The sequence below is a fragment of the Mus musculus genome, chromosome 5 (assembly GCF_000001635.26).
Source record: "Mus musculus strain C57BL/6J chromosome 5, GRCm38.p6 C57BL/6J".
Classification (NCBI taxonomy): domain Eukaryota; kingdom Metazoa; phylum Chordata; class Mammalia; order Rodentia; family Muridae; genus Mus; species Mus musculus.
The window spans coordinates 35,553,822-35,580,920 of record NC_000071.6 but is presented as its reverse complement, the minus strand read 5'-3'; the positions used below and the strand labels follow the sequence as shown (position 1 = coordinate 35,580,920).

General features: G+C 50.0%; 1 protein-coding gene and 1 pseudogene across 2 annotated transcripts; one reads left to right on the top strand and one right to left on the bottom strand.

Annotated features, from left to right (window-relative positions):
* Window positions 1-5,840: 5,840 nt before the first annotated feature.
* Trmt44 (tRNA methyltransferase 44) lies at window positions 5,841-24,713 on the top strand. 2 transcript variants are annotated; one of them, XM_006504193.2, is made up of 11 exons: window positions 5,841-6,362; window positions 6,727-6,841; window positions 8,028-8,218; window positions 9,809-9,877; window positions 10,943-11,050; window positions 12,089-12,160; window positions 14,393-14,499; window positions 15,377-15,560; window positions 16,466-16,898; window positions 18,313-18,429; window positions 22,866-24,713. In XM_006504193.2, exons 2-11 carry the CDS (start codon window positions 6,727-6,729, stop codon window positions 23,093-23,095), a joined length of 1,626 nt encoding a protein of 541 aa, XP_006504256.1. In that variant the 5' UTR covers window positions 5,841-6,362; the 3' UTR covers window positions 23,096-24,713. The 2 variants fall into 2 exon arrangements, with proteins under 2 accessions (XP_006504256.1, NP_084484.2); NM_030208.3 differs by having other exon boundaries at window positions 5,851-6,362; window positions 7,999-8,218; window positions 22,866-24,712.
* On the bottom strand, window positions 24,669-26,786 carry Plk-ps1 (polo like kinase, pseudogene 1; annotated as a pseudogene).

Below are 27,099 nucleotides of genomic sequence, written 5' to 3'. Positions count from 1 at the left end.
TCTCTCTCTCTCTCTCCCTACCCTGCTTCTTCTCTAACAGTTCTCCAGTTCTCTGCCTCTGCCCATCTCTTCTTCTCAGGGCAGGCTCAGCAAGTTTGGATCCCATTGCTCCACTCTCTATTTAGTTCTACGGTAACTGGGTTAAAGACTTGCCCCAATTCAGTTTGATGGTGATGTTTCTGGCAATGCCAGCACTAGGTAGGAGGAGCACAAGTTTCAAAGCAGGCAGGCTGACATAACAAGATCTTGTCAAATCAATCAGTCTTTCTCAGCTCTGGCCTGGTTTACTTCAGATCTCTTGGTGACATTTGCCTATGTTCTCCAGCTTCTTTGCAACTCTGAGGCCCCCTTCCTGGTTCTTAGGACACTCCTAAGCCTGTGTATGACAGAGAACTCATTGGACATCTCTGTGTTGAACCCAGGAGACAATGAGACTGCAGGATGGTCCAGGTGAGAGGAGAACCTAAAGTTGATGTCCTTAGGGGCAGACCACTAAAGTTGGAAGGGTTTCATGTTACAGGAAAGAACAGGTTTGCCTCGTTAGCTACTTCCTGATATGACTGCCAAAAAGAAGCTCCAAGGGCGGAGGCACACAGCTCCAAGGGAGCTGGGGTGAGAACATAACTCAAGGGACAGTGACCTGGCAGTGTCTACAGGAGCCCTGCCCACAGACCCCACTGGTATTCAGGTATGTGACAACACACTTGACTGTACATTGTCACAGTTTATTCCCACACTCTAGTCACTTGTCTCTCAACATACCTTCCCTGTCACCACCACACCTCCAAAATTAGTTCAAGATTCCCAGGAAAGTGATGGGGAACAGTCACCATATCACTCAGTGAGAAAATGGGGTGAGGATTTAGCACCAACCATGGCTAGCGACAGCCCTGCCAGGACCACCCACACCAGCTTCCTAGTTGTAAACTCCTGTGCAGCAGTGGGCAGCTCAAAAGAGTGCTGGGCTGTAAGATAAACACACACACACACAGTTTGAAACCTTTTAGTCATGATGAATGTTCCTGGTGTGAACCCGTGGAGGGAGAACCCCACTGTAAACCCAACCATTCAATCCATAAGGTTATCAAGCTGAAAAGAGAAGCTGTCGGGAGTCAGAAGAGCTTCTCTGGGAATAGGAGAGCATTGCAACCTGGCCGTGCATGGCCTGACTGATGACAGCTTATCTGATGAGCTGGGGACCACAGGGAACTTCACATAAAGCATCTGTTAAGAGGGCTTGCTGCAGGGCTTGGCATTAGCTCATTGGTGAAAACATACAGACATGTTTGTGCAGGCTCCTTACCTGGATTGCTCCAATTGCTAGGAAAACACAAGGTGGGAAGAGGGAAGTGGGAAGCCATGTCTTTAAACATGGAAGACATAGAACCATGAGAAAGCCCAGAGTGTTGGGGAAGGTATGGCTGGGCTTTTGGCCAGGATCCAAAACGAGAGATAAAAAGAAGGAAAAGAAAGCAAATAGTTGGGCTGGAGAGATGGCTCAGTGGTTAAGAGCATTGACTGCCCTTTTGAAGGTCGTGAGTTCAAATCCCAGCAACCACATGATGGCTCACAACCATCTGTAATGAGATCTGATGCCCTCTTCTGGTGTGTCTGAAGACAACTACAGTGTACTGACATATAATAAATAAATAAATCTTTAAAAAGGAAAAAGAAAAGAAATACTTAGTGCCAAACCACAGATGTCAGTTCGGTGGTCACAGGGGTGCACTAGGGACAGAAATACAGTCCATTTATTTTAAAAAGGCGAAGGAGCTGGAGGGCAGCAGTTAAGTGGAACTCTTATCTCTGGCCGAGAAATAATGAGATCCAAGGAAGAATGTGTTACTAGCTTGCCCAGTGGCATCCTCCGAGGGCAGACAGAAATAAATCCTCACCACCACTACCACCCTGGGTTCTAGTCAGGAAGTAACTCAGACCTCAGTCTATCCTCGATCTTGCTGGTTTCTTTACCCCTGGAGGCTAGGACCTGCTTCTACCAGAACTTATTGCAAGGCATCTCTGTGCTCTGTAGTTCTGCTGTACTTCCTAACCTTGGTGAGCTCCTATGTGACACAAAGGATCCTAGTGCCTTAATGCTGCAAGTTAATGGTGTCCCTTCATGAAGGAGGGGACTGGAAACAAACAAAATTGGGTATAAGAAGACACACACAACAGTGGGAGAAGTGTCTGGGGGTGGTTATTTAGTTGGTGCATGGAGCCCTGCCTGGGGAGGCACATTTTAACTAACTCCAAATGGGCGAGAAGAGCTGGAAATGTGTAACCCAGGAGGAAAGCCCTAAGGCTGGAGTTGCCCTTTGGTTTGGAGAACCAAAGACCATGTGGCAGGATTCAGTGGGTGGAGGAAGAAGGCCAGGGGTTAGGGTTGAAAAGGGAGATGGACTGTGTGTGGTGCTGGGGGTGAGAGCCGTGGGCAGAGTAACAGACACCCACTTCAGTGGGATAGTTTCCCATAATACATCTGCATCATCTGCCAGGACATCAGCCATAGCAATAGATGGCTTCTCCTCTTCCCCAGGCAGTGGCTTCTGGATTCCCCAACTTTGCTCCAAGCCTAAGCCTACAAGTTTCTTGGGTCTCTTTCATACCCTCACGACACATTTCAGTGAAATAGGAACTAAAAGATGGTGTGGTAAGACACGTAATCCCAGCACTTAGGAGGAAGCAACTGGGGGATCACTACCTCCACATATGTAGAAATGCACTGGGAGGAGTGAAGGTATTTTCATTCAAATATGTGTGCTTTTGTGTGTGTGTGTGTGTGTGTGTGTGTGTGTGCGTGTGTGTGTCTGTGTGTGCATGTGTGAGTATGTGTGTGTATGTGGGCAAATGTGTGTATGTGTATGAACATGGACATGGACAGAAGGGGACATCCAATCCCTTGGAGCCAATGACTAGTGTTTTGAAGCTGCTAGCTATTGATGTTGGACTCTGAGCCCCAGTCTACATGATTGAGTTTCAAATGTTCTTTTCTTTTGTGGGGGGTTTTTGTTTGTCTTTTCGAGACAGAGTTGTTCTGAGTGGTCCTAGCTGTCCTGGAACTCACTCTATAAACCAGGCTGGCCTCAAACTTGGAGATCTGCCTGCCTCTGCTCCACCAAGGCCAAGATTAAAGGCATGCACCATCAGCATCCAACAGAGCAGCATGTGTCCTTAACAGCTAAGCCATTTCATCACCTCCTCCCAGGAGTGAAGATATTCAAAAGAGACATTGTGCCCTCTAATTTGTCTTATCAGATAATAGAAAAGATGGTGCAACTTTTGAGAAAAGGCACAAATCAACTCTCTTTAAATCACGTCACTGAGCTCTTGCCATACCTTTGAGGTCAGAGGTGCCACAGTGAATCACTAGCTTCCCTGTCTCTTCACCACCCCCACCCCCACCACACATGAACTTTGCTTTCCAGACTCCGTGGATACTGACTTGTTGGTTAGCCTCCTCTGTCAGCTAGCAGCTTCTCAGAGACAGGGTCTGTTTAGCCCTGTACCTGAGTCCCCACAAACATGTACAGCTAACATTGATCTCTACCTGCTGTAGCACCACTAACACCTTCCAATAGATTAGCATTGCCATTCAGCAGGCAGAAGTCCTTTGCTCTAACTGGTTAGAGGCAAGAGGAAGCTCTTCAAGAACTGTCTGCTTTGTGGTGGCTTTTGTATCCCTTAGCTTAGGCTACCCTTGAGTTCATGGCAGCACACAGCATTAACAGCAGCCATTTGCACCCTCTAGTGTCATTATCTGTGTAAGCTTAAGGTTATGGGACCCTTAGTCCTACAGTGACAAGTGTTACAGCTCTTCTATAGGGTTAGAGTGTCAGAACCCCACAGCCTCACACTGCACCAGTGTTAACAGTTCCTGCATGTGGTGTGTCTGAGCCCCTTGACTCCCAAGTCCTGACAGCTCTGTGGAACTCTTCAAGCTCTTTACAGCCTTCTCTCCGTCAGCCTTAATTCCTTACTCTCACTCTTTAGCCCCACTGTATGATTTCTGCTCTGGCTGCCTCTCTTGCTATGACCACAGCCGCGGCTATTGTTTGCTACTGCTCCATTTTGCTGTCCTCACTGGTGTTGCAGCTGCTGCCGTCACTCTCTGTTACCACTCACCGCCAGCTCCCACCACCCCCTCTATTACTTCCAAACTTCCCTCGGCCACCCGTGCAGTCCCCGTTACTTGAGCAAAGCAGCCATAGTTGTTGTTTAGCTGCTGTAAAGTGCCCCTGGTTCCCTAAGGGACATAATGAAACCCAGGAGCAGCAACAAAGTGAAACTTTGGCCTACATGGGTGTTGCCAAGAGGTTGGGAGATGAGGTCAAAGATGCGTGTTTGGCTCTTTGGACCATTAGAGCAGAGGCATGTGGTTGTTGTGCTGATATAAAAACACAGCTTTGACCTTAAAGGGAGTGAGGGATAGCTTAGTCTGGAGACAAATATGAGTGACTATGGTTTAAAAACTATGTTCATACGTGGTGACAGTTTTTTTAATAGTAACAAAATCCATAAAGTAAGTATTTTTAAAATACAAGGATGGGTACCAACAGGTAGGTGGGTTAGAACAATGAGGGGAAATTGCTGGAGACATTTTTAGCCTTCATGTTGGTGGAAGCTAATAGTTTGTACATTCCAAAGGATTTAACAAATACTTTGTTTCGGACCTCAGGTAACAAAGTAAGAAATGAAAGACCCACAACGTGAGGACTCCCCCACGTTCTGACTCAGGAGAGGCGACACCCCAAAATCACCCACAAGAAACGGGCCTGTTGCAAAATGCAAGAGGATTTTTATTCAAGAGCGCTCTCGGGCCCACGGTCATACACCACGAAGGGGTAGAGGACCGTGGCGCCCCGAGTAGCTGAGTAAGGGGGTATTTAAAGGAAGAAACCACAACTCAAGGAGGTGGGAAGGGCATTGTTGGAAAATAACAAAAATACCAGTTAAGAGTCACAAGGAAGTGCAAAGTTACAAGAGTCACGAGGAATACCTGGTAATTGTGAGGGTTATTTTTCAAAACAGTTTCTAAGAGCCCCTAACAAAAGCACATTTGTATATGGCAATGGTCAGGGTGACTTTCTTTGAATGAGCACTCTTTGAACCCAGGAAGCGGGTGGGTAGAGGAATGTCGCTATCTGTTTTATGATTAGCATACCTTTACAAAGGCCACATTCCCAAGCCTGGGCCTAAAGGCCTAGAATTCTGTTTTTACTTTGTTATACTTTCAGAACGTCTGTGTTATAGGTTTCTTATGTTTTCTGATGCCAGCTTTATCTTTTGGGTTGGTAGGAGGTTACTTTCTGGCAAGTTAATGTATTCCAGTCAAAGAATTTGGAGTCAGACACAGGTGGGCAATGCATGGCTATAAAGGAGCTAAATAATCGCCCAAGGTAATGCTAGCTTTGGGTCCGCATTCCAATTCTTTACAATCATGAAGTTGTAGTTAGCCAACCAGCTTTGTAGAATCCTTCATATAAGTGTGGCTTTCTGCTGAGTGTATCAGTTACGTCTTGTTTGCTCAAGTAACTTCCTCTCCTCTCAGTATTATTAGCTTTGTCGTGAGAGGTGGAACCTCTGGGGGCAAAATTTCATTTAGGGGGCACGAATCGGATGTACCGCTTGGGAGCTCTTATTTCCAAGCAAGAAAGCAAGCAGAGAAGGGGTTGTACATTCAGTCGTTGAGGACCCCAGGAGGCTGTATCCACTGCGGCCCACACTCTGCTCCTCCCGCGTCCCAGGCTCCGCCAGCGGCTCCGAAGCTACCGCCCAGCAAAAAGGACAAAGGGATGGCCTTCCGGGTCCAGGCTCTAACTCCCGTGAGTCAATGCGCTTCCGGGTCGCGTCATCCCAACGCGCCGAGCGCGCAGCCATGGAGGAGCTGGGTAGAGTGCGGCTAAGCGATCCTGATGCCCTGCTACCTGCAGGCTTCTGGGCCGCCGTGACCGTGTGGCTGGAGAGGCCACAGGTGGCCAACAAGAGGCTGTGCGGCGCCCGCATGGAAGCCCGCGGGAGAACTTTGCGGTCCCACGCCCAGGCGGAGTGTGGACCGCGGCAGGGACAGGGACACGGGCTGGAGAGGGAACCCGGACAGGCTTCTCCTAAAGGAGAGCCAGAGTCGGGACCTAGGGCGAGCCGCGAAGGCACCGCTCCCGCGGCTGACCTGAACTCGCTATGGGACCGAGTCTCCCAAAGCCTCGTCCACGCCAATCCGGAAATGCTGGCCTTCCTCTGTGGCCCCTCGTTGGGTCCTCAGCCTGAAGCCGCGCAGGAGCTCGACCTGATTCTCAGGACTGTCATCCCGAAAGCGAGCCCGCACTCCCCACTCACAGAGCCGAAGAAAGAACTGGTAGTGCAAGGTAGGAGAGTAGTGGGAAGAGCGCAAACAGACTGAAAAGCGTTCGCTTTTTGAGACAGGGCCTTATATGGCCTGGAATTCGCTATGTAGAACAGGCTGGCCTCGAACTCACAGAGATACACCCGCCTCAGCCTTCCAAGTACTGGGATTAAAGGAGCGCCACACCACCCACCACCCAGCTCTGGCCTTGTATTGTCTAAGTGCTAGCTATAATGGTGTGTCCAAAGTGTAGAGCCCTCTCCCCAGTGCTGGACAGCCACTAAGGACTGGAAAGCATTACTCTCCTGTCCATCGCTGCTCAGTTCTACTTCCAAGGGATCCGTTTAGAGCAGTTATGACCTGATAGCCTTGTCTTTCCCCCTCAGATGTCTCCAGTGGGAGTGTCACCTTTTTGCCCTTGGAAGAAGATAATGAGGGGAATTTGGAGGTTAAAACGAGCAACGTGTATCAACTCCATCTCCATCACAACGAAGGAGAATGGTAAGAGCTGGACGCTGCTGTTGCACCACTATGTGATGCCCATCCCGGATGTCCTATCAGCAGTCAACTGGAAGATTCTGGGGTACAGAAGAGCCAAGGTCTTGTGTTGGTTGGCTGATCTCAGATGTATACTATAGTCACCACTCTGCTGGTTCCTGGCGCTGGTACTGGATTGGGGATCACAATGTAGCCAGAGTCCTTGATCTCTATATTCCATATGCCGGTAGGGGTGTACAGCAACTAGCTGGGGTACTCTGTTAGTCAGCTTTCTGTTGCATAATACCCAAGGGAGTCAACTTAAGGATGCTTGAGGGCCAGTGAGATGACTGTGCATAAAGGTGCTCGTTTCAAATCTTACAAGCTGAGTTTGATCCCTAGAGCCCACATGTTCTGTGAGCTGTCCTCTGTCTTTTAAACACACACACACACACACACACACACACACAGATATAGATGTATGTGTATAATTTTAAACGGGTATCATATTTTAGTTTGTGATCATTCCCTCTTTGGTTTTGGGGCCTGTAGTGAGGAACTAGGAGCATAAGGGACCATGGACAAAATCTGCCCTTAAAAGCCCACCGCCAACACAACTCCCTGCTTACTCCAACAAAACCTCACTCACCCTCTAAGTCCCCACCACCGCCAATGTCCCTTAAGCTGAGTGTATCTACGAGTTAGCCTGTTGATGAGGTTGGTCCTGTCATGGTCCAGTCACCTCCCCAAGGTTCCACTTTTAAACTCAGCTGAATTGGGGACTGAGCCTTCAACATAGGAGCCTTTAGGGGACTTTTTATCTAGACCAAATTCACATGAGCTCTATCCGATTATCATACTGCTATTTGTGTATCTTGGTCCAGAGTAGGGGGTGGAATATCCTGTCATAGTTTAGAGTCCCTCTTATAAAGTACAGGTTTGTCATTCAGTGGTAGAACACCTGCCCATTTTGTGCCTTAGCGAGGTCTTGGGTTTGATACCTGCAACAACAACACGCACACACACACACACATGCACATGCACACACACACACACACACATACACATACACACATTGAAAGAATGCTGTAGTTGCTCCTCCCTTCTGGGAAAATGAACATGTCACTTAGGACTAAGGATTGAAGCTAGCATTCTCATTGGTATTTCTCTTATTTTTGAAGGTTCATATCTGTTTTAATTTTCTGTCCAGAGAGATGGCATTCAGATGGTGTTGTCTATCCTAAGCCTGCCTGGCTCGGAGAAGAACTGCTGTCCAAGCTGGCCAGGTGGGCGGTGGAGAACAGGAAGAGCGAGTTTAAAAGCACACTTTCCCTGGTGTCTATCCTGCGCTATAGCAGGATGTACCAGGAGCTCAAAGAGAAATACAGAGACATGGTAAAGGTAATGCTAGCGGCGTGTCCGTGGTCCCCTCATTTAACAAGTGATTAACCAATGCCTACCAGGGAGACCCTGTTGCCTGTGGGTACCACAATGAAATCCAACTTTGGGTACAGATAGTGTAAACCAAGCACATGTTTGAGTACAATTTTAAAACCAGAAGTAAACTTTTTCACATTTTTCAAGAACTCAAAAGGGGAATTTTAATCTAAAAAAAAAAAATCAATAAACATGTGTTAGTTACCATATTATAAGGTTTACATTGTGTTTAAATTTCATTTTGTTTTTTTGAGAGAAGGTCTCTATGTAGCCCATGTTAGCCTGAAACTTACGGTCCTTCTGCCTTGTCCTCCAAGTGCTAGGAATGTGCCACCCTGTGGATCTGGCCAGTTTAAAAGAAATTATTTTAATTTTTTTATTTATGTGTGTGTCTGTGTGTGGGGATGTGTTCGTGTGTATGCAGTTGCCCATAGAGACTTAACTGGGTGTCAGATTCTCCTGAGGCTGGACTTACAGGCAGTGGTGGAAGCTGCCTGACCTCCGTGCTGAGAACAAACTCAGGTTCTTTGCAAGAGCAGTAAGTCCTCAAGCACTGGGCTGTCTCTTCAGCCCTGGCCTCATTAACTTAAAGCTATTTCTCAGATAGTTAAAAAAGCTCTGTTCTTCATGATAACACAAACTTGGAGTTAGTCCTTGCATTATAAGGCAAAGTAGCCAAAGCCGCAGGCTTGGCGCCTCAGTGATTCATTATAAAGATATGGTTCAGATCTGTACAACAGCTGGGCTCCCTTCCCCTGAAGACCCTGGCCCTGGGAAGGTCTTCTGTCCCCCTGGAACTCTACCTTTAAGGAAGTACTCCTGGTTTTCAGCTGTTCCCAGGGCGTGGTTTATGCATTGCGTAATTCACTGTATCTCTCCCGTGACTCTCAAGGTGTCTTAACTGTCCTGCCTATCATCAGCAGAGCCTGGCCCTGAGCCAGTCTGTGGGCATCTGTACCACTCTCAGCATTTCTTCATCTGAGTGCTTGCACGAGTATGTGTGTGAGAGTGCATGGACCTGTGCACGCACATGCAGAGTTGTGGCCTGCTCCATCATGAGGGTTTTACACTGAACCGGGAGCTAGCCTGGCAGTCAGCAAGCCCCAGCCACCTCCTATTTCCACTGACCCGGGGCTGGGACTACAGGGCCCCTCATAACCATACATGGCTTTTTATGTGGGTACTAAGGATTTGAACTCTGATCCCCAGGCTTGCAAAGCAAGCACTTTACCCACTGAGGCACCTGCCTAGCCCTGCCTTCTCCCTCATTTCACTAGTCATTGTCTCTACCCAGATAAGCTGACTTTTCTGTGACTAACATCTTAAACTATATCGTTGATTTCGGATCACTTTGTGCAGGACACAATCTGTCCTTTACAAGCAGTGTAATAACTGTGTTTGTATAAAGTACTTATAGCAAGCAACCAACTGTGAACTTGCCTTTGAAATGCAAGTGCCTTTATTATGTGATTAGTTTGGTTTGACCCAGGCTGTTTAGAGATATTTAAGTTGTTGATTTTAGAGCTATTTACATATTCTCTGAACACATTTTAGGTTTGGCCTGAAGTAACAGATCCTGAAAAGTTTGTCTATGAAGATGTGGCCATTGCTACGTATCTGCTGGTAAGAAAACTCTCAGTGTTCACATTCACATGGAGTGTGTGAAGCTTGCCTCTGGAAGATGCTACTGGTTGGGGGTGGGACATTCATCAAGTCAGGACTTGTGTTTGGCCCCCGCTATGAAATGCCTTCACATCCTGCTTGACTCCTGCACGAGCACAGAGCACGTGTGAATCAGGAAGCTGGAGGGCAGACGGGCAGGAGTCAGTCATCGAGGAACAGCTGTCACTGGAGGCACCAACAATCTAGTGCCATCCAGCTGAGGTCTGGGCCTCTCTCCCCTAATCTGTCCTTAACTTGCTAGCCGGCCAGCTGAAGTGAGCACTTCTTTTCTCAGCACTTTTGATTTTCTTATCTATACAGTGTTTAAACTAGAGCTTCCCCGTTTCCCTTTAACTTGTAGTTCTCTCAGTTTGGAAAACAGAGTTATTTTGGTTGTCAAGGCATGTAGAAGTTAAAGGATGAGGAGAAAGTATGAAGAAACACTGAGTCACCTTGACATGCTGATGCCTACAGATGACCACTGGGTGTAAATATAGATACTCTTTTTCTAGTGGGTGGAGACCAGGGCCTTATATGTGCTGAGCTCACCATGGGTACCGCTAAACTGTACCTCAGTCCTGAATGAATACAACATCAGGGGAAATGGGGGCGGGGGGAGGTGGCATGCGTAGTGTCCCTGGGGTCAAAGACCCCATGTGTGCTGCTTATTTGTGTCACTTTTCCTGGGAGCCCTGGGGTTTGGAAGAAGTTACTCCACCCCCAGTTCCCATCCCCCAGTGCCTTTAGCATTTGGGTCCTTTTCTTTTTCTTTATGACCCTTGGTCTGGAACCCAGGGCCTTACACATGCTAGGCAAGTGCTCTGCCACTGAGCCATTCATCACCAACTCCTTTTCTAAAATTTGGGCTAGGATCCCACCATGTCTTCCAGGCAAGCCTTGAGCTTACAGTCGTCCTGCCTTACCTTCCCACGGAGCTGGGCTCACAGGTGTGGCTTTACCCTGTTAGGATTGTTCTGGAGCAGAATGAGTCAGCAGTGAGTTGACTTTACCTTGATCTTTCCTCAGATCCTATGGGAAGAGGAAAGGGCTGAGAAGGGAGTCACCACCAAGCAGTCTTTCGTGGACTTGGGGTGTGGAAATGGCCTTCTGGTCCACATCTTGAGCAACGAGGGGGTGAGCATAGCTCTGATGCCTTTTCACAAGATTTCTCTGGGTTGGGCAAAGGGGTCCCCATGTTTCTTTTTTGTTTGTTTGTTTGTTTTTAATTATTTTAAGGCAGTGTCTTAGTGTGTAACTTGACTAGCCTAGAACTTGCTATATAGTCCAGGTTAGCCCAAACTCAGAGAGACCTATCTGTCTCTGACCCACTGTATTCAGCTATACCCAGCTACAACAACTTTTCTTTCCTTTCCCTTTCCCTTTCCCTTTCCCTTTCCCTTTCCCTTTCCCTTTCCCTTTCCCTTTCCTTCCCTCTCCCTTCCCTCTCTCTCTCTCTCTCTCTCTCTCTCTCTCTCTCTCTCTTTCTTTCTTTCTTTTTAAATTCTTTACTTCATGTATGTGAATACACTGTAGCTGTCTTCGGACACATCAGAAGAGGGCATCTGATCCCATTACAGATGGTTGTGAGCCACCATGTGGTTGCTGGGAATTGAACTCAGGACCTCTGGAAGAGCAGTCCGTGCTCTTAACCGCTGAGCCATCTCTCCAGCCCCAACAACATTTCTTGATGCTGCAGCCTGGCTCAGAGTCAGCCTAGGTCAGAGCCTGGGAAGTTGTCGCTTTCCTGTGTGTCTACAAGGGCATTTGCAGTGGCATCCCTGAGGACCTAGAGACTGAGTATAGAGGTGATAGGAAGGTTCCATGGCTCTCTGCCCAAGTTGGGGAAGAATAAGGTTGCAGTCAAGGTGCAGGGACCTTGATAGGCTGATGACAAGCTTGCCTTCCCTGTCATGTCCCCTGAGCACTGGCCTTGGAGGTGTTCTTAGGACACAGGCTAAGGTCCCTTTTGAAGGTCTATGGTGATTGCTGGTGGGGTGCAAGTTCTCACCAGCCATGCAGGTGTGCAGTGATGCCAGGAGTTGAGAGCTGTGCCTCCCACAGATGCCAGTGGCCCTTTCTATGTGGCAGTGGCAGTGCCTATAGATTTGGTATTTTTACTAACTTACTGTAGTGGTCCAACTTAACCCATAATTTCAAAACTTATCATTTCAGCACCCAGGTAGAGGGATTGATATCCGAAGAAGAAAAATCTGGGACATGTATGGACCCCAAACTCAGCTGGAGGTACTGCTCCGACCCCTACCCCAGTCCAGCAAGAATTGTCCCATAGAGTCAGCTGTTGGCAGATTTATCCCCTAGTGTCCCACACGCTGGCCACAGTTGCCACTAGACCTGTCTGCCCCACATGCTGCCTCACACGCTGCCATTATTGCTCTGTCTGCAGCAGAAAGTACAGCTTTAGAGACGGTTGCATTTTCTGTCGTCTCATCTCCTCTTCAAGTTGGGATAATATGACAAAGGCTTGAGGGGTAGGGAGTTCATTGCCAGCCCCTCAACTTTCCCTTTTGTACTCATGGTTGTTTTCCCAGGGATTCATGATTGCTTGTAGTTTCAGGTTACAGGAAAATTAGCCAAGCAACCTGCTGAACTCCTGTAATTCTGACACTTGGGAGGAAGAGGCAGGGGATCAGCTTAGTTCACCAACCTGGGTTTCTTTCCTTTAAAAAAGGAAGAAAATCGAGACATTTTTTTAGGGCTGGGCATGGTGGCACACGTCTTTAATCTCAACACTTGGGAGGCAAAGGCAGAAGGATCTCTTGAGTTCTAGGCCAGCCTGGTCTACATGAGCAAGTTCCAATCCAGCTGGTGCTAAATAGTGACACCTTGTCTCCAAAAAGAATGAACTTGTAGTCCAGTCTCAGGACTGTAAGCTGGCAGGTGCAGAGCGAGCCCTGGAGGTGGATGTGCAGGCCATGCTGGGTGTGAGACGTACAGTCAACAGATGTCAGCATTACTGGCTCCCTGGGGCTTGCCTTCTGCTTGGTGGGAACTTTAAACTGTCCCAGTGTCTTAGGGTTTTATTGCTCTGAAGAGACACCACGACCAAGGCAACTCTTATAAAGGACAGCATTTAACTGGGGCTGGCTTACAGGTTCAGAAGTTCAGTCCATTGTCATCATAGAGGAAGCATGGCAGCCTGCAGGCAGACGTGGTGCTGGAGAAGGAGTTGAGGGTTCCGCATCTCTATCTAATGGCAGCCAGGAGGAGGCTCACTGCTACAGTGGGCAGAGCTTTAGCATAGGACCTCAAAGCCAACCCCACAGTGATGCGCTTCCTCCAACAAGGCCACACCTAATAGTGCCACTTCCCATGGGCATATTCAAACCACCACACAGTAGTAAGTTCTCACTATAGGAAGCGCTGATTGGTGTGAAGGAAGGGCTTTCAGGAATTGTATAGAGGTTGAGCTGTTTGTCAGGGATCTCTACCACCTGCCTCAGCCCCCTCCACAAGTCACCTGACGTGGGAACCCTGTCTAACCTCAGTGATAGCATTGAGTGTGTGAGCTGGAAGCCAACTGTGTTGTGTTGCACTTTCTGCCTGAGCCTGTGGCCCTGAGGGTTTGATGGAAGTTGTGTGCTGCTGTTTATTGTGTGCTCATAGTTTATTTCCAGCTGCAATAGTGGGATTTCTCTGATAGCTCTGTCTAGAAATCCCATCCATTGTGGTTTAAGCATCTTTCCAATCCCTGTTCATTTTTTGGAATGTCTTGTGAGTACAATTCGGAGGTGATCTCAGATTGTCTTAAGTTTGCACATAGAATGTGGTGGTTGCAATTTGTTGTATTCAGAAGGCCTTTTGTAAAGCAGGTCTGGTTTCCAGGCCCCTGTGGCCTGGTAATGGCAATCCAGAGTGAAAGTTCTTGATTCATGAAGACAAATGGGCAAATATACGTGCAGAGTGCTAGAGGTTTGCTTTTCCTGTGTGGTTATGTACTTGGCAGTTGGACTGTGTATGTTCAGTGTCTTAGCATTACGTAAGCTGTACCACCGGCACCTCGGTAGCTAGGACCCTCCTGCTGGGAGGGCTCATTCATTTGAGCCTGGCTGCTGACCACCAGGAAGGATGGTTTACAGAAACTTAAGAAGGACAGCGTGGGTGAGGTGTCACTGCTGAGAGGGCCCTGACCATAGTGACAGAATAGCCTAGAACTGTGTGGGCTCACTCCCAGTCACCAGCTGTCTCTCTGTTGGATACTTTCTATGTTTATGCAGGGAAACAAGTTTTGTCATCAGAAAAGTGCTGCTTTGAGGGACTCAAAAAGTTGCCAGTGATTTATGTCCTTGGGGACCAACTATGGGCAGAGTAGTCACCTTCTTTTAGTGAGCTGGGCACAGAGGAGGCCTGGGGGGATCATGTGGTAGGTGGACTGTGCAGAGTGCTAGAGTGCATGGGTTGTGGCCCAGGGCTTCTGGAGCACGGACTGACTGGTTCAACTCGTGTGACATTCTTAAGGAAGGCTCCATCACTCCGAGTGACGAGACCCTGTTCCCTGGTGTTGATTGGCTGATTGGTAACCATTCTGATGAGCTCACCCCCTGGATCCCTGTCATTGCAGCCAGGTGAGCAGGAGAGGCGGGTGGCTGTGTTCCTATGCACGTGTCCTTGATAGCACTCAGCCGCTGCGGCCCTGACATGGTAACTCAGGAGTGTTGAAATGACGACATATGTACTGAACACATTTAAATCTACCTGCTTTCTTTTGCAACTGTGCCTGTTAGAAAACCTAAACCACACACATGGCTCCTCCCATGTTCTGTTGGTCAACATTGATCCCAACTGTATCATCTCTATGGCATTTTAGCCCATGTTGAAAGATGTGTGCTTTTTTTTTTTTTTTAAACTGTTCTTCTGATTTTGGAGGGTTTGGCTTCCAGGGACAATCTTTGCTTAGGCAGACCCTTTGCAGCAGTCTGCACCTCACAGACTACTCTGAGGAGTCTGAGGCACTGCCTGTGCCTTCAGCCCCGCTTCCCTTACTCTTATATTGGGCCTCTCCCACCACCAGAACTCGTGGAGTTTGTCATGCTTCTAGCTCCACTCCAGTCCTGGTTTCTGATTCCTACCTGAAGTTCCAGCTCCAGAGAGCTGAAGTCAGTGGGCCAGAGTAACTGCAGGGAAAATTATCTTTTATTGTTCAATTTTATTGAGAAATATGATGTGCTGCATAGTTTTTAGAGATCCATGGGAAAGATTCCCATTATGATGGCTATGCTTTTACCCCAGCACATTGAAGATGGAGGCAAGGAAGTCAGGAATAAAGCATCTACTAATTGCTCATTAGTAGATGTAAGAATTGCCAGGAACAGCCTGGGAACTGTCTCGTGCTGCTTGTGCATGCTGTGGTGACCCTGTCTACCTGGGTCTGGCTGGGCTACTTGGGTCTTCGTGGGTCTCTGCTGGGCTCCTGAAGATGTCCTCGGCTTCCTTCTTCTTCAGGTCTTCCTACACCTGTCGTTTCTTTGTCCTGCCCTGCTGTTTTTTCGACTTTGTGGGGCGATACCAGCGGCAGCAGAGCAGGAAGACACAGTACCGAGAGTATCTGGACTTTGTGCTGGAGGTGGGGCTCTCCTGTGGCTTCCACGTGCAGGAGGACTGCCTCAGGATTCCTTCTACTAAGCGGGTATGTGCAGAGCAGGTTCAGGGCCAGGAAGCTCTGTTGCTCTTCCTGGAGTCCTTCAGGGCCCATCCTCAGGCTGGAGCTTTCCCCCCAAGTGGTGTCTGTGTGGGCAAGTCTTGCTCCTCTGAGCAGGCTAAGGTGGCAGTCTGGGGTGGCAGAGACTTGTGTTTCACAGCCGAAGTTTTACTGCTTGTCACTAATAACCAGGAAGCTCATACGGTCTCTGATCCGGTGTTGCAGTTGTATGGTATGCATGGTGCCTGGCAAGTGCTGGGCAGACACCCAGCAGGTGGGGACCAGACACATCAGATGCTGCTCCACTCCAAATCCAGAGTGCATGGTAGGGCTGGGTGGCCTTAATAGAACTCCATTGGCTCCCTTGCTGGTGTGCACTCTTAACTTTGGAGTTAACGATCAGAGGAAGAGTGTGAAGGAAGTTCCCTAGATGCACTGGGCACTTACATTGCACTGAATGTCATGCTAACTGGTTAGCACACAGCTCACTCTCTCACAGACTCCCAGAAACCTTCGAAGGTAAGCTGTGCCATCCCTGGATCCAGGGCTGCTTCAGTAAGGACCACCCAGAGCGCAGCATTTAGAGCCCTGAGCTAACTTGCGCCTTCCTATGTCTGCACCCACAGTCCTCATTAGCTTTTTATTGTTGATATTCTTAAATAATTTCTGTTGATATCTGTTCAGAAGAATAAGGAGGTTGGGGCTAAGGGTATTCTTGAGGGGAAGGCTTCCCAGCATGCACTAGGCCTTGGATTCCATCCCTAATAAAACCAAAAGGCTTAAAATAAGGATTTCTTTCTTCTCATGACAGATTTCTAAAACTTTGGTATAATTTGTACTTCAGCACAAGAGTGTTCCAGCAGTGTTGAAATCCAATGTCTCTTCAAACACAGGTCTGCCTCATTGGGAAATCCAGAACATACCCGCCTTCTGCAGAGGTCTGGATGGATGAGCAGAGAACGCGATACCTGCACAGCAGACAGGGCCATCCACAGAGCCGGCCTGGAGGGGCACATGCACCTTCTGCACCGCAGACTGCTGCTCATGACGCTGGTCTCCAGGACAGTTGCAGGACCGTCAATGCTGGGTCTGAGTGCGTGCTGGAGGGCCTGGCTGCTGAGCGAGGAGCTGGAGCCCCAGCCCCAGGACTCTGGGTGCCTGGGTTCTGCCCTAGAGAAAAGGCCGAGCGTGTGAGGAATTGTGCAGCCCTCCCTCGAGACTTCGTTGACCAAGTGGTTTTGCAGGTGGCAAACTTGTTGTTAGATAGAAAGAAGTTCAACACAGGAAACTCTGAAGCCAGGAGTCTGAAGCCCTGGAATGGAGGAGGTAGGCCCGCGGAGGCAGGCTCACTACTCGTTGTGGACCTGGGTCTTCTGTAGCTCAGCACACTCAGGGTGGGAGTGAACGCTGTCCGCAGCTGCCATTCAGGAGAGGACGGTGGAAGCCAGGGCTGCTCATGTTCAATTCTTAGAAATGATACAGATGGACAGGTCACTGAGTATAACAAATCCCACTCCTTTGAATGCAAATTCATTACTTTCATTCTCTGCAATCCCTTAATACAAGACTGTTGTCATGGGAGAGACAGAAGCATCTGATTGTTCATTGGCTGAAACCTGCTCATTGGAGAGAAAACAGGCAAAATAGGGTACTGCTACATGCAAAGGCTGCACCCTTCCTTCCACCTGTGACCACCAGGGGGCGGTGTGGGGCCTACTGCTGACCAGAACCAGGGTTACCCCTGAAGCTGAGAACATTGCCTAGTTCTTGCCCCACACAGGTGCAGGTGGCCCTAGCATAACTCAGAGCAGAATGTCAGCACTTGTCTTTGCCACATCCTCATCTGTGACTGCTGGGTCAAGTTTCTTCCCTTTATCCTCTCATTTCCCACATATGACATGGCAGGACCTTGTATGTTCCCCTTTAGAGATAACCAATCCTGAGAGTGTCCAGGACTGCCCAGAGTGGTCTTGGCTCAGGTGGCCAAGTTACTTAAAGACTCAACACTCTGTAGATGCTAATATGGGGTCTGTGCAGAGGGAGGCAGGCAGGCAAGGTTTCCCACCAAGGCTGGAAGAACACAGAGCAGAACTGGGGTGACAGCAGGGTCTGGAAGCTCCTGAGTGTGCTGTGCAGCAGGATTCCTGGTGTAGCAGAGGAAGTGATGGGAATTGGGGGGATGTCGGGCCGCGCCTGGGATAGAAAGCCATGAGCAAAATGGGCCCTCCTTCAAATCTAGGCCAGAAATGGCTCTAGGGGCTGGGTCCTATCCTGCCTGCTACCAGGAGGAGTGCTGGGTACCATACCTTCCCTGACTGACCTCACTGTGATATCTGCAATTCTGTGTCACACCTCCCATTCCATACCCACCTGTGTGCCTGGCTCACGTGGGCAATGTCCTGCAAAGCTCTGACAGCTTGGCCAAGAGACAGAGCTAGAAGCTTGCCTGTTGTTCCTGCCCCCTCAGCTCTGAGCCATATCTCTTGGTGGCTGGGCCACCCACCAGGTGTTGATAGACTTACTTGATGCTCAGCCTGCAGAGTAGAAGCATGTGGTCCTGCATGCTGGCACACTGTCTCTGTGGCTGGGGTGGTTGTATAATAGGGATTCATTAAACTGCATTCATGGGGTCCTGCAGCAGAAGCATGCTTGAAGCTTCAGGATTGGCTTTGGGACCCAGCAGTCTCTGTTGGTTTAGGCGTGTAATCTGGGCTATTTGTGGAAACCTGCTTTCCCACAGGGAGCCTTTCCTTGGCAGAAGTGGCTGCAGAACTAAACTCAGAGACGCTGCAGCGGCTGAAGCGGGAGTGTGGAGGCCTACAGACCCTTCTCAAGAATAGCCATCAAGTGTTTGAAGGTAAAATCTCTAAGGTCGCCATACACTGCCCTTCCTGCTTGTCCCCAGAGCAGGTTCCTCCCTGTGCGTCTATAGCACTTGCTTTCTGTCCCCCGGGAGGGGGTTGTGATACTCAGGGGCATCCTGGATGATCAGAAGGACCAAGAGGACAGTGTGGCAATCCCTGTGCCTACACCAACTTGTAGGGTGAGACCATAGCTACCCTTCTCTCTAGACACACTCCAGCCTCTACTCAGACTCCTGTGCCTTGGTCCAGACAGCTCCTTTCTAGGATATGCCCCTGGACTCCATTGCTTCTTTGATGCCTGGTCCTCACACAGGGAAGGTGGTTAGCTGCAAAGCTTGCTGGCTGTATCTTGTGTCACCACAGAACATTGGTTCACCTCTGCAACCTGCAACCAGAAGCACATGGAGCTGTAGAGTCCATCAGTCAGGTTGGGGACATGAGCCTTCTAGTCTCTGCTTGATACCTTCAGCACTGGGAGGGATCCCATACCTCCAGAGATAAAAGGGCCCATTCTTCATGGGTTGTGGCTCAGTCCCTGTCCTGCAGGAGTGTTTAGTCTAAGGATGGAGAATGGAGTATGACAATGTCTACCCACAGGCCTGGAGTATAGAGACAGCACTGTAAATTCATGAGTGTGTAGAAATAGCACAGGGCGAGAAGAGCTGCAGGAGCCAAGTCCTCTTACCAGCTCTCTCCACAGGCCACTCCTACTTCATGGGGGGGGGGTTGTGTCTCTCCTAAAAGTATGCCCCATGTCTTAGTTATGGCTCTGATAAACACCATAACCAAAAATAACTTGGGGAGTATCTTAGTTAGGATTTTAATGCTGTGAACAGACACCATGACTAAGGCAACTCTTATAAGGATGACATTTAATTGGGGCTGGATTACAGGTTCAGAGGTTCAGTCCGTATCATCAAAGTGAGAGCATGGCAGCATCCAAGCAGGCATGGTGCAGGAGGAGCTGAGAGTTCTGCATCTTCATCTGAAGATGGCTAGGAGAAGACTGGCTTCCAGGCAGCTAGGATAAGGGTCTTAAGGCACATGCCCACAATGATACACTTCTTCCAACAAGACCACACTTACTCCAACAAGGCCAGACCTCCTAGTACCAGTCACTCCTTGGACCAATCAAACCACTACAGGGATGAAAGAGTGTATTTGGCTTACAAATCACAGTCCATTGAGGAAAGTCAATCAATATAGGATCTCAAACCAGTGAGAACCTGGAGGCAGTAGTTGATGCAAAGTCTGTGGAAAGGGTGCTGCTTACTGGCTTGCTCTCCATGGCTTGCTCAGCCTGCTTTCTTGTAGAACCCAGGACCACCAACCCAGGAATGGTTCTACCCACATCACTAGTTAAGAAAATGCCCTACAGGCTTGCCTGCAGCCCAGTCTTCTAGAGGCATTTACTCAGTTGAGGTTGCTTCCTCTAATGACTATAGCTTATGTCAGGTTGACATAGAACCTGGAAGTGAGGAGGCCCAGGAGAGGAGAGGAACCTGGAAGTGAGGAGGCCCAGGAGAGGAGAGGAACCTGGAAGTGAGGAGGCCCAGGAGAGGAGAGGAACCTGGAAGTGAGGAGGCCCAGGAGAGGAGAGGAACCTGGAAGTGAGGAGGCCCAGGAGAGGAGAGGAACCTGGAAGTGAGGAGGCCCAGGAGAGGAGAGGAACCTGGAAGTGAGGAGGCCCAGGAGAGGAGAAGAACCTGGAAGTGAGGAGGCCCAGGAGAGTTTTCGTCAGTGGGGTGGTGTGTCTGGGTTGGGTACCAGACTGCTGCAGTACCCAGAGAACTGTGCCTTCTATGACTAGCACAGACGGTTGGTACCCAGGTGGCCTGGGAAGGAGCAGCCTGGTTACGGTGTCTCTGCTTCTGGGACCTGTGGCACACTGGCCCAAGGTCCCTGTCAAGTGTCTCAGACTGCAGTGTTGAGCTCCATGGATCTAGGTGATGGTATGAGCTGCTCTCAGCCCAACACTGGTTCTCGTTCCCCTGTGGGCACCATCCGAGGCTGAGAGGCCAGCCTAGTGCACCTCATCCTAACAGCCTGGGACTTGGAGTCAGGTTGGGGATCAGTCTTAATCCACAAAGGGCCACTCACTGATGATGATGGAGGGACACAGGTGTTGGAAAAGTTGGTCCAATCTCACCCCACAGACCTTAGGCCCAAGGATGAGAGGACCCCATGTTCCTCTTCCATGAGGTGTGTGCTGCCTCATATGTTTGAGCATAGATGTGTGCTGTCCCATGTACAATGTATTTGAACATGTATGTACTCATTGCCTGTGTGTGTACACATGGGAACATGGGTGTCAGGCGCTCTCATGTGAGGGCATGGCTGTAGGAGTCTACACAGCTGCCCTTGGGTGGTCCAATTGTCCTTGAGAAGTTGAATATGGTTCTGTCCTACTACCTGGCCCTCACTTGGTTGAATGCTGCTTGTAGTAGGTGCAGAAATGGCCTACCATGCCCCTGGAGGCACTGCTGAAACCATGAGCCGCACACCAGACGGCCAGGTGAACCACTCAGTGCCCAAGGTCTATGCCTACTTAGAAAGCTTTAATCAGTTAACACACTACAGCCTGAGGCACCTCGCGTTTTCTTTGACTTTATGAAGGATGGTCTCTCCTGTCTTGTGTGAATATGCGTGTATGGGGTTAACCACTTTTCTGTGCGGTTTGCTGGTGGGGGGCAGTTATTTTTGAAATCATTTCTGAGTAGAAGGCTAGGGATCCAGCGTCACGTGAACACTCTTTGCAGTCATGCAGAAAATATGTGCTAAAGCTGGGGCTTATCTCTGGCTGCTGTGCTGTTTTGGTTTAAGCTAATGTGGCTCTGGCAGGAAGCTAGGCTTTCAGATGGCTTAAGGTCGGCTCACGTGCATAGTGTCCACGCCATATCAGAACTGACCCTATCTTGGCTCTGCCCCTTCCAGGGGCCTTCATGGTTGTTTCTTCCTATCTGCTGCTGAAGTGGCCTCTTCATCTAGAGGACTTAGGCATAGCTTAGAGGAATTGGTGACTTACCATGGTCACCGGTGGGTTTGACAGTCCAGGCCAGAAGAAACCCTAGTGCTGGTACTCCAGAAGACAGAGTACCTCGGTGTTCTTTCTGTTCCCTGTTCTCAGCATGTGCTAATGAGAGCTGTTGTGGAGCAGCTGCTGAGTGGAGCCTTCTTTGCTGCTTTGCAGTCCAGCAGAAGGCAAGAGTTGGGGGTTGAGAAGGCAACAAATGTGTTCCTATGATTCCATTGTAAATTAGTAGCACATTTCCCAGAGGAGAGCTGTTGGTGGTCTGACTTGGATGGATGGCATGTGCCTTGGAGGGCCACCCCTCTTGGTGCCTGGCACCATCTTTCCAGAGTGAGGGCTGTGCGGCTGACAGGAAGTGGCCTGGCATCCTGGTATAAGCTGGGCACATTAGCATGCTGTGCATACTAGACACCTCGCTGCTTCCTCTGCAGGCTTCTTCTGCTCTTAGTGCTCCCATTTGGACTTTATACTTACTGACTGGTCTGACCAGGTGACCCAGCATGTGGCTAGACACGCTATTAGTTCACAAGCATCCAGGGAGGCTCTCCTGCTGGCCACCATGTCCATAGGGAAGGCCCAAGCCAGCATTGAGGGCAGGCTTCAAGTCTACTGTTGACCTCAGATTGCTCAAACATGTCAGAACTTCCTGCAGGGACAGAGACTTCTGGCCACTCACAGACAAGTGTCCTGATGCTTCAGGAAGATGCCCTTGAGGCTCCTCTGGGCACAGTTTAGAGAGTTCTGTCACAGTGACAGTCCTTTGCTGTGGTGGGAGGTTCTGCTTTGAGAAATTTCTTTCTAAGTGTCCTGAAGTGACCCTAACCTGGGCTTTAGTTCAGGAAAGACAAACCTCAGCCGAAGGGAGCTAGTTGCATGTGGTGTCACTTGACTGTGGGGGCTTCAAGCCATCCCTGACAACAAACCCCTCCTCATGCCCTGTGCCTTAGGGTCCTCTCAGGACGCACCGCTCAGGTTTCCAAGGGAAATATTGACTTCTGGCAGCAGCCAGGCTCCCTGAGGCCATAGCACAGGGGATCCCAGAGCTGACAGGAAGCTGCATTCACACACACACACTCGGTCAGTTCTGGAAGTCGGGGAGCCAGACTTCCTCAATGAGGCACCGTTATTCCTCCCGCCACCCTGGCTACAGGTAGTTTTACAGGACTGGGGAGGACTGGAAGGTTTGCTTGCTTTGGCTGAGTTTCACACAGAGCTGTTGGCTCCTCAAAATGAAGTGACAAAGCTCAGCAGGCCACTGTGGCTATTCCTGACTACTATACACTGTGCATCCAGGTCCCCTGAGGCAGGACTCTCCACAAGGTGGCGTTTGTCAATCCCTGTATACTAATGACACTCAAGCTAAAGTCTTAGGCTTTGTCTCTTTGTTCTAAACCTCAGTTCTGAATGGGCGCGTTCACATCCGTGACTGGCGGCAGGAGCTGCAGAGGGGAAAGCCTCCAGAAGCCAAGCAGAACCTGTCTGCAGCAGTGTTCAAGACTCGGATCTGCTGGTTCTTCGCCCACCATCCTGATGGCTGCGTACTGCCTGCTGCCCAATGCCCCTTTGCCCATGGGCCCGAAGAGCTGCGCCTGTCACAGACCTTGAAGAAGCAGAGGCAGGCTCCCTGAGTCACCTCTTCAGTGTTCTCTAGCTGTTGGTTTCCCTTGTCCTGATGACTTCACGCTGGGGCTGGGTTGGCTTCAGTATGAGCTGTTGGTGTGCACAGCCACTGTCAGTCACTGGGACGTGTCTGCAGGCAGTGGAGCCTGCTCAGCCCTTTATGACTGCTCTGGTGCCAGAGCTATCATGTCAGCCTCTGCAGATCTGACCTTCTCATTCTTGGGGCTGTGTGCCCCAGGTCTCCTCTGCAGAGAAGCTCTCTGCAGCATGGTCACAGGATCGCTGCAAGCAGAGGCACAGGGCTTTCTGAAGTCATTATCAGAGTCCTACAGAGAACAGCTTCCAGAGTCACTCCCAGCCACCCGGTGTTCGAGGCATGACTGTGAACATTGTCTCCACCTGATCCTTCTCTTTAGAACCTTCTCCCCAGGGCTATTGGACAGTTTTTCCTTTCAGGAAAAATCATTTCCATTTAAATTTGTTTTCAGTCTTACACAAAAAGGAGCACTCACTACATCTGAGCTAAATGTCCTGGGATCAGTCTTTGAAACCCCACGGGGTAGAAGTACTTCTGATGACCAATCTGGTGTCATCTGAGTAGTGAGAATAAAGTTAGTTATTCTGAAGAGCCAAGGGCTTCACAGCATCCCAGAGCAGGGTGGCCAGCATGGGTCTCAGGCCCAGCTGCTGAGAACTACAGCTTGCTCCCACCTCTTCCCTAGACACTTTAGTAGTCCCAGCTCCCAGAGCAGTGATGACAGTCTGCCCCAGGCAGTGCTGTCACCAGTCTCGGATGGACTATGCCTATAATTGCCTTTTCTCCCATGTCCATAGGGGCCTAGAAGCTGTAGAGCCCTTTCGCAGCCTGGCCTCCTGTCTGAGAGGCAGGGTTTGGTCTCGGGCCCCGTAGGTGCCTGGAAATCTAATGGTTCCCAGGAATTTCATGAGGCAAGGTTCCCAGAGGTGTTGGGTCTGGCTTCAGATTTTTCTGGAGACCCATGTTAAGACAGCTAAACCGAGAGGTGGGACAGTCTTAGGTTCCCACCTTTTCCAGGTCACAAAGCTGAAGCCGGGGTTGCTCTGGGAGAAGACACCACAGAAGTGCCTTCAAGATGAGCTGAGGGCTCCCTCCCTCGCCTGCGCAGGGCCTGCATTCAGTGAGGATAGCTTCCAGAGCCCCTGCATGAGTGTGCAGGATTAGGGAAGTGCTCGTGGGGGGTGGTCATGCCTATCTCTCTGCTGCATTGCTGTTCTGTTAAACCAGGTCCTACCATGTGAGTAATGAGATCAGAGGAGCAAGAGAGCTCAGAGCTGAAGGACTGTGCTAACTCACTGCCGTGATGGCTGACTGCTGAGCACCATCCCAGGCTTGCTCGACCTGCAAACACGCTTGTTCAGGAACTGGAGCATGGCCACCTTGGCCATTTGGTTTCTGAGTCTTCAAATGGTTGTGGCCCACACGGTTAGAGCTCAGGGTTGCTGGTGAGAACTGCTGTGAGTTCCAGAGCACTTACAAGGTAAGGGCCCTGGCAGCTTCCCTGCTTTGGGTGGTGGTTTCTTTTTTCTTTTCTTTTTTTTTGTGAGAGATGTACATATTTTAATATATATAAAGCTAAGAAAAGAACAGTCCCAATTTAATAGAAATATTTATACAATTCATACAATGGGCCGAGTGAGGACAGGGAAGCGGATGTAAACCCACACCCAGACATGTACAAAATAACTTATAGCAACCCCTTCAAAGGGGGCCCTGCTCCTGCCCAGCCCCCAGGGCCAGGGGCACTGAACAGCAGCCCCCAGGACCCCACAGTGCAGGCTCAGAGCTAGCAGAGTGAAGGGGCATCAGTCCAAAGAAGAGAGACCTAGGAGGCCTTGAGGCGGTTGCTGGCAGAGCGCAAGCTCAGCAGCTTGTCTACCATGGTGCAGGCGGGTGTAGCAGAGGCAGCTGGCCTTGTAGCAGCCATACTCCTCCAGGAGGCTCAGGCATACGTTTGGAAGTTCCTCGTTGATGTAGGTCACCGCTGCCATCAGGGGGCACAGGATAAGTTTGGTTGGTCCTGGAAGAAGTTAATCTGCACAGTGCCGTTGCTGAGGTGCAGGATGATGGCGCTGCACGTTTGGAACCACATTCGTAGGTAGGGCAGCCGGGCCAGCTTGTCACCTTCCCGGGGTGTGATGTTGGCTCCTGCCTTCAGCAGGTGTTCACTCACATAATTGCGGAAATAGTTGAGGAGAGTGATCTTCTTCATCAAGGAATTGGGATAGGAGCTCACAGTAAGGTAGGACTCCATGCCATCACGCTCTATGTACTGCAGGCTGTCCCCGTCATTGTAGAGAATGAGGCATGTTGAGTCACTAAAAAGCACCCCCACACTGTTGTCACACAGCTAATACCCAAGGCCATACTTGTCCGAATAGTCTACCCACTTGCTGACCCAGAAGATGTGGATGCAGGCAGGATCCTCAGCCTCCTCTTGCCGCACCAGCCCACGCTTCGAGGGCTTGGAGGCGTTGACACTGGTCAGCTGCTGTAGCAAGTCACTAAGGTGGCACTCAATGGCCTCATCTGTCTCCCGGACCACTGGTTCCTCTTTCTCCCCGGGACGGTCAGGCAGGGGGTTCTCCACGCTTTTATTGAGGACTTTGAGAGGCTTCCTGTTGCTGGGGTCCAGGCTGCTGGGAGCGATTGAAAACCTTGTTGGGATGGTGAGGCAGGTAATAGGGAGACAGGTGGGGATGTAGCCCGAAGTGAAGAACTCGTCACTGAGCGACTCGTGAATGGTGGGGCGGGCAGTGGGGTCTGTCTGAAGCATCTTCTGGATGAGGGAGGCGGCCACTGGGTTGATGTGCTCGGGAATACTGTATTCATTTTTCTTGATCTGGAGGTAGGACTCTTTTAGGCCTGAGGTCTCAAAGGGTGGCTTGCCCACTAGCAAGGTATACATGATTAATCCAATGGACCACACATCCACCTGTGTCCCTTCTTGCTCAGCACCTCAGGAGCTATGTAGTTAGGAGTGCCACACAAGGTCTTCTTTCATTTCCCTTCATATTCCACTTTGGTTGCCAGGCCAAAATCCCCTATTTTCACCTCCAGATCCTCGTTCAGGAAGAGGTTGCCCAGCTTGAGGTCCCTGTGAATGACCTGATTGCGGTGCAGGTACTGGCAGCCCAGGACTATCTGTCACAGTAGTAGCGGGCCTCAGGCGCTGTCAGTGCCTTCCTCCTCGTGTGCAGCTCCAGGAAGGACCTCCTTCGACAGCTCCAAAACTACAAGCACAAAGTCGCTGTCCTGGAAAAAGTCATGGAAGCCTACAAAGTGTTGGTGTGCGAGGCTGTGGTGAATTGAGATCCATAGACATCTCCTTCTGGTGGGGCTTGAGCAGCAAAGACTTAGGCACGATCTTGCCTGCTAACACCTCTTTTGTGTCTGTATCTGAGATCTCGAAGCATTTGCTGAAGCCTCCTTTACCCAGAAAGCGCCCCTGTATATACTGCCTCCGGCTGCGTGGGTCCACTAGGACCTCCAGAATTTCTTTCGCCAGTGGGGCAGCCACTGGGGCACTGGGAGCTGCATCTCCCAGGACCCCACCTTTCCCGAGGTCGGTTGGTGCTCGAGCCAGCTTTCCAGCTTTGGCCACTGCATTCATGATGCCGAAGTTGCTCCACGAACCTGGCTGAGTCGGTGGAGAGGGTCCTCGTGCGATGGTTTCTTTTCCTTTGATATGCAGCAAATGGCAGCAAATGGGGGCTCAGAGCACAACAGTAGGACAAACATAATTTTGCTGGGCCTTTATGCCCAGACCTCTCCTGGCTGCTTCAAGGTATAGCCTAGGGCTGAGGTCTCAGCAGAGAGTAGACTGAGGAAGGAGCTGTGCCCACGCTCTTGTGACTAACCACAGGCCAGCTGGCACCTGTGTCACATCACACAGGTACCCTGTCACTTCTGCTGATTTCTCCTGATGGGAAGCAGGCCATGGCCCCTGTCCACACTCAGAACAGGCTGGTCAAA

What these genes read in the sequence shown, in the direction of transcription:
- Trmt44 (NM_030208.3), top strand. Translation starts at nt 5,876, where the DNA reads ATGGAGGAGCTGGGTAGAGTGCGGCTAAGCGATCCTGATGCCCTGCTA. An exon ending in AATACAGAGACATGGTAAAG is followed by an intron (nt 8,219 to 9,808) that starts GTAATGCTAGCG and finishes AACACATTTTAG; the next exon opens with GTTTGGCCTGAAGTAACAGA. An exon ending in CCATTGCTACGTATCTGCTG is followed by an intron (nt 9,878 to 10,942) that starts GTAAGAAAACTC and finishes ATCTTTCCTCAG; the next exon opens with ATCCTATGGGAAGAGGAAAG.